General features: G+C 39.3%; 1 protein-coding gene across 2 annotated transcripts; it reads left to right on the top strand.

Annotated features, from left to right (window-relative positions):
* Positions 1-325: 325 nt before the first annotated feature.
* smfn (small fragment nuclease) lies at positions 326-5799 on the top strand. 2 transcript variants are annotated; one of them, XM_034226767.1, is made up of 7 exons: positions 328-631; positions 1547-1630; positions 3497-3574; positions 4074-4185; positions 4263-4371; positions 4575-4628; positions 5409-5799. In XM_034226767.1, the coding sequence occupies exons 1-7, from the start codon at positions 368-370 to the stop codon at positions 5539-5541; spliced, it is 834 nt and encodes a 277-aa protein (XP_034082658.1). In that variant the 5' UTR covers positions 328-367; the 3' UTR covers positions 5542-5799. The 2 variants fall into 2 exon arrangements, with proteins under 2 accessions (XP_034082659.1, XP_034082658.1); XM_034226768.1 differs by lacking the exon at positions 3497-3574 and having other exon boundaries at positions 326-631.
* Positions 5800-7042: the final 1243 nt, after the last annotated feature.

A 7042-nucleotide genomic window follows, 5' to 3' on the forward strand; every position in this document is an offset into this window, starting at 1 on the left:
TAATAAATGCATGATTTAAATTTGGATTTATTTATCTTTGATTGGCTCTCTAAATATAAAACAATGTTAAGAACAGTAAGTTCAAATGTGGCTTAGTTTGGAAAATAAAACATATTTAAAGAAAGCAATATGTATTATGAAGATGCTGATTTACATCGTGGATCTACATTGGTCACGGTCAGCCATTTATAAGATGCAACTAGTAACATCTCACGTTTTGAGCAGTCTATAGTTTTGAGAAACAACCGTTTGCAACCTGTTTGCAACTCATGGATGTAGGTAGAACTCTCGCGATAGTTACGCCCTCTGTGTCCCCTGATGGGATGTAGTTGTTTTTACGACAGATCAGATCGGAAGCCGGCCTAGGATGCTAGTGCTCTCGCGGACCTCCTCGGCATGGGCTCCAGTCATTCTAGAGTTTGTTTGCCAGAAGAGAGCTCCCGTCCTGCGGCAGATAACGGCAGGCTGTCACTCACACTGCAGCCTTGTTCTGCAGAGAAACGCACCGGTTAGCCGGGGAATAAACACATTCACCTCCAGATTCGTTTCAAGTTCGGACGTCCAGTTATCCAGAAAAATCAGCATGTCGCTCAACGCGATGTCGCAGAGAATGGTGTGGGTGGACCTGGAGGTAAGTCACCGGCGAACAACGGCTCTATCCGTGTTCTACACCTGAGGCTACTGGCTGTAGCTTCTCTGACATGTGCTAATAGTATGCTACACCAAGCTAACCGGTAACGCTAGCCGAAAGGATGCTGAGTATAACGTTTCTATGTGTAAAACTTAAATAATGTGTTGGTTAAGTACATGAGGACTTTTTAACGTTAGCAAATCATTGAACACCCCGAAATTAAGAGCTATCGAGATGGGTCTACAGACTTTATGTTATGAAATGGCAACTTCACGTTCTGCCAAGAGATTGTTTGCTATTTATCCATTTAGTTTGAAGCAACATTACGGCAAGTACAAACATAATAGCCAGTAAAACAGATGCTGCACCAGGCTAACCTTTTAAAATGTTTAACATATGCTTGTAAACGTACACATGTGTACATGAAGGCTCAAGTTTATACGAAAAATGATGACATCCCAGAATAACTGATCAACTAATGGATGATTGAGCAGATAAAGACAGCAAGTCTAGATGGCTTTACATGATGTAGATCTCAGACATCATTTGTGTTAACCAGACCATACAATTCTCTACAAAATGTCCCGTCATAATGATTGCTATTAACATTACTGACATGTGACTCTCGGCTCAGTTTAAGTTGTGTTCGGTAGGAACTTCACCAACATGGAATATAGTTACTCTTTACATTTTTAGTTGTTAGCTGTTTTCATATCATCCTCCCAAAAACGTCTAATTGGCAGTGTTGATTATAGAAAATGATAGGTGCAGGCACACTATCATTAAATACTATTTAGCCATGTTGTGAACACATCCATGCTATTATGGCAGGAAGTAATTGCTGTAAGGAATTAAGTGATGCTGTTTGAGTGCCAGACACATGTCACATCTTGCTGTCTTCTGTCATTTTTTTAGATGACAGGTCTGGACATTGAGAAGGACCAGATCATTGAGATGGCGTGCCTGATCACAGATTCTGAGCTGAATATTCTGGCTGAGGTAACAAAACACTATTTTAAAATAAAGAAAATGTTGATTGCTGCTTCTATTCTGTATATGTTGATAACTTAAAGGTCCCATGTCATGGCCATTTCTACTGATCATAATTCCATTGTTGAGGTCTACTAGAATATATTTACATTGTTCAATGTTCCAAAATCACATTGGTTTCTCAAACAGCATCTCTGTATAGTATGTGTATTCACTCTCTGTCCTAAACGGCTTGTTGGAGCTCCTGCCCCCCCCCTAAATGTATGCTATCAATAAAGGCGAATTGCCATATTCTTATACTATATTTATACTTTTGAATCGCACTATTAAAATGCGGAAATATATACAATCTCAGCCTGTGCTCCTGACATCGCGTTCACTCACAGTCACGAACGCAAACGGCTCGCTTCACCACGCTTCACCTCGGTTCACACACCTGAACACAAAATGCAGAAGACTTCAGCTGTGTGGGACCATTTTAAATTGGACGACGGTAAGAAGAAGGCAGTGTGCCAAATATGCGACAAGAAACTGGCCTACCACGGTGGCACAACAAATCTGAAAAGTCACCGGATGCTGTAAGTACTAGCCTAGCTTAGTTTAGCTGTTGTCAAGTTGCCATGATGAAGCTGCTTTATCCGCCGTTTAAACAGTAACGTTACACATGGTAAAATCGTGTAATCGTGATAAAAATACTTTGTTTGGAAAATAGTTGCAAGCAAGTAACCGAATTGTTTTTTTATATTAGTTTTTCAATTGTATCCGAATAGTGAAAATAATAGGAGCAATGTGGGAACATCTGGGGCTAAGGCAATTATTGGCATACAGTTCGTTCATTTATTTTCCGTTCTTCATTTATTTAAATACTGTTTACTGTATCGGTAACAAGTGTTACCCTGTTAGGCCTACTGTTACGGCTATGTTATTAAAAGTATTGTTGTTATAACAGAAATATGTGTTTTGTATCTTCAGGTTGTAAAACGTTATAATAATAATAATAATAATAGATTTAATTTGTTAGCGCTTTTACAGGTGCTCAAAGACGCTTTACAGATATAGTGAAGGGAAAAGAAAAGGAAGGAACAACAAATAAATATATAGTTAATGTTAAAGTCAAATAATACAAAAACAATCACACATTAAAAGCCAGATTGAAGAGACGGAATTTGGAACCAGATTTGGTCCCCGGGCGCTGCACTGCGGCTGGGTTAAATGCAGAGGACACATTTAGTTATAATGTATGCGAGTACTGAGACAATAAATAAATATAAATCGTAATAGTATGCTCTTTCTGTGCTTCTGCTTAACAGCGTGTTGTCAGGTGTCTCGGAGCGTGTTATGAACATTAAAACAAACAAAAAAATCTCTCCGATTCGAATATTCGCTGCTGATTACTACCGAATATCCGGAGCCCGAAAAATGGTATTCGGGACAGCCCTAGAGCACACACATGTGAGTGTGTGGCAAACTGTGAGTGGAGATCCACGCAGCTGCGGCTGAGAAAAGATCTATGCAAGTCAATGGGACTCCCTGATAGTTGAAAATCGACTCTAAAGGTCCCCCCACTGCGTTTGATAGTGACACCAAGGGATCCTGGTGTGTGAGGAGCTCCACGGATTGGTCCATTGGGTCGTCGTTACGTCACTTGGTTCCCGGAAGAACAAATGGAAAAAGAGAAATGTCCAACGAGGCGTTCTGGGGCAGCACAGACAGGTCTTCTCTGTGTTAGAGTTTTACTCGCTACAGGGTGTACTTTGAGGGTTTGTGACTCTGCAGACCGTTCACATGCAGAACAAGCTACATAACACAAGGGGACGTGTAATAACCGGAAAAGCATGACATGGGCCCTTTAACACATGTGTTCTCGGTCGGCAGGGGCCCAACTTGATCATTAACCAGCCAAAGGCGCTGCTGGACGGCATGTCGGAGTGGTGTGTAGAGCACCATGGAGAGGTGAGCTGTCTCTGCTGTAGGGGGTGGGGAGAAAGACGGATACAAAGAACACATTTATCTTTGGGTTTAAATTGAAGACATGGCTTAAAAAGTAGAGAGTTTGTACAAAACCAATTTTATATCACAGTCCAAACGGGTTTATCTCTGTCTTCTGCCCTAGCTTACTCATGTTGAGTCATAGAATGCATTGAGCTGAATACCCTCTGTAAATCTGCAATTCAGCATTAATATATGATTTAATACTTATACACCACTGAATGTGTTTTAATATATAATATACACATTGTTACCTACATAATACATACTGTATGTTGTTAAATTGTACAAATTGCATATTTCTTATGTTGTTTCCTTTTTATTTTTTCTTGATTGCACGTTTCACTTTTTAAATGTAACTTGTAAGCAAATGTAAAGAAACCCAGTTTTCCCCAGGGATAAATCAAGTGTAAATCAGCTGACTGACTGAAGGATGTTTACAGCCAGTGTGCTTGTGTCTCAGTCAGGACTGACCCAGGCGGTGCAGGACAGTAAAATCACTTTGGAACAGGCAGAGTATGAGTTCCTGTCCTTTGTCCGACAGCACACACCCCCTGGACAGTGTCCCCTGGCTGGTGAGTGACCTTCAGCTGTAGTGTGATATAATTCAACTGATGTAGCTCAGTCATGTCCTATACTTCTCCTCCTGCAGGGAACTCTGTGCACGCAGACAAGAGGTTCCTGGACAAGTTCATGCCTCAGTTCATGTTCCACCTGCACTACAGGATCATTGACGTCAGCACCATTAAGGAGCTTTGCAGGAAAGTGTTGGTGTGGACTTTTGCACAAGGATTTGAATATTTTCCACATTTGTCTCTCACAAGTCCTCTGTCCTTTGTTTCTCGTCATTAAGACTTGTCATTTATTAGCCCCACTAATGATCTTATCTGCATGCATCAGTTAGCTAGTCATTGCAACTGTATTATTATTTTAATATGGGTTTGTTCTTTGTAAATACTTTCAGACGGTGGTATCCAAAGGAATATAAAATTGTGCCTCACAAGAAAGCAGCCCACAGGTAAACAAAAACGCATCAACATAAACATAGAAGGAGGAATGTGTTTTTCTTTACTGAGGTCAGGCTTTTGTATATTTGCCATTTGTTTCTACTAATTACTAAAGTAACATTGTAAAGAAGCCATGGTGAACAAAGATTTTTATAAAGCCAGACGATGCGTACCAAGCAGTCAGACACCTTCACAAGTATGGAAGTGCTGAGGAGTGTGTTGCTTCAATCAACTACATCTACTTTTAGCATTAATTGACATTTGCAAAGAAACTGTACATTTTCGTTTTCAAGGTGATGAGTGCATTTGTTTCACAACCAACAAAACTGATAGGAAAAGCGTCTTGAATAAGATCAAAGTTGAAATTATAAAATGATCCAGGAATGTGGTTCCCCAAATAACCAAAGGTTTATCAAAATCACAATGTGGACTAGAGCAATATCGAAATCGCAGTAAGCACAACATTTGTTTTACATGAAAATACAATTCTGAATTTGGTGCACCAGAGAAGTCCCAGCCGAGCGGTACTACAGACCTATTGAATAAGCCTTGTTTGGTACATTCCCTACAAAACTCACCATGGTCGTTTTGATATGTTTTCAATGATAACGTGAATCATATTTCAAAGAGGCTCATTCCCTCTCTGTTCAAATCATATCGCAATATCAGTCAGAATACTATGATAATATATTTTTAAAATCCTGCAGCCCTATCCTGTAAGCTTGATTTAAGGGTCATTGTTTATATGCATAATTCAAGGAATACAGTTAAACTGTGGTTTCCTTCCTCAGAGCCTTGGATGACATCCAGGAGAGCATCAAAGAGCTGAAGTTCTACAGAGCCAACGTGTTCAAGCCCTCAGAGGAGAAGAAGTGCAAAATATCCGAAAACGGAGGCAGCAGCAACAACAGCTGCCACACATGAGAGAAGCTATGGAGCCTCACGTGTTGTGTTTCTTTCAAAAAGAGGAGTTTAGTTTCTGTTTATATTTAGCGGCCAAATATTCCTTTGTTTCCTGATTGTTCCAAAGTTAAATATAAAGGTTTCATCAAAGGGAGCATGATTCTTCTTGTTTATTCACCAGAAACCTATTTTTCCAAGTTTAAAATATATTTGTTTTACTTTAGTGTGGGATTGACTTTGATTTTCCCTCGCTTTTAAAGTGAAACTAATAACACTACATTCTACCTGTGTCAATCTAATCTATCAACAACAAACACAAGCACATCTGGTACATTCATGCAGGAAGTGACTGAATTACATAACTACATACATATTCCTTTGTGTTCTAAATGTTCTTTTTGGAACGTGTTGATGGGCACCTTTATCCCCCAAAGCAATCAATTCACTGCTGCAAGACTAGTAGAACATCAACAAACCCTAAATGCTTGAAAACTGTTTTTGTCCTCCTGATATTAAGTCTGCAAATGATGCAAAGGAGCTTTTCTCTTCCTGTTATCAGAATACAGCACAATACATGACATATATTTAGGAACAACACTAGATGGCAGTGTGCACTTTGGTAAGATTAAAAAGGCAGCACAATGAAAACGTTAAAAACTGAGAAAATGCCTGGAGGGAAATGAGGAGATGAGCTGGGATTTACATGAATTGATATTGTTTCATAATGCAGAAGTATGACTCAGCATTTACGATAAACAGCAAAGCATCAAAGTATTTTGTTAGTGTCAAATTCAAGAGCTAGGTTCACTGCATACACAGGTAAACAATTAACGACTAAGTTGACTTTGTACACATACATTTTCACAGATAAATAAACAATAAGTATAATCATGGGTGATATTTCACTTTTTTGTTACTGTTTTTAAACACCAGTTGAGTATTAACATATGTTTTGTAGTAGAACAAACCGTGTCCTCTTGTTTAAACCACAGACCTTATTTAGGCAACTAACCAATAACATGTTCAAAAAAACTGTTGACTTTGAGAAGGTGGAACTGTAACTAATTTCTTTGGAACGTCTGTAGAGAGACCTGGGGGGTCCAAACATCCTCAGGTGTCCGCTTCCAACCTGACAGAGCCTGATGATTGGCTGCTGTGAGGCCTGATGAGTTCAGGGTCCTCAACCTTATGTCACTTTCTTTTATTTGCTTGAAAAAAGTGATCTAAAATGATGTTTTGGCTTTGTCAATAAGGGATATTTAGTCCAAAAATAATGAGGGAAAAAAACACCTCACCGTTTTATTATAAGGCATGACATGACAGAATGTAAAAAGTCAAGGGGTCGGTATACCTTCTGAATGCATTGTAAACATGGATTGGTTGGTTTCCTTTAAATGTATTTCCAAACGTGTCAGTTCAAGGTCAAGGTTCTTTATTTAGTCATGCGAACATAGCTACAGTGTAGTTATGCCGATGAAAATCTTGTGTGACAGGCTTCTCCAACAGTGCAACACGAACACAG

The sequence above is a fragment of the Gymnodraco acuticeps genome, unplaced genomic scaffold, assembly GCF_902827175.1.
Source record: "Gymnodraco acuticeps unplaced genomic scaffold, fGymAcu1.1, whole genome shotgun sequence".
Classification (NCBI taxonomy): domain Eukaryota; kingdom Metazoa; phylum Chordata; class Actinopteri; order Perciformes; family Bathydraconidae; genus Gymnodraco; species Gymnodraco acuticeps.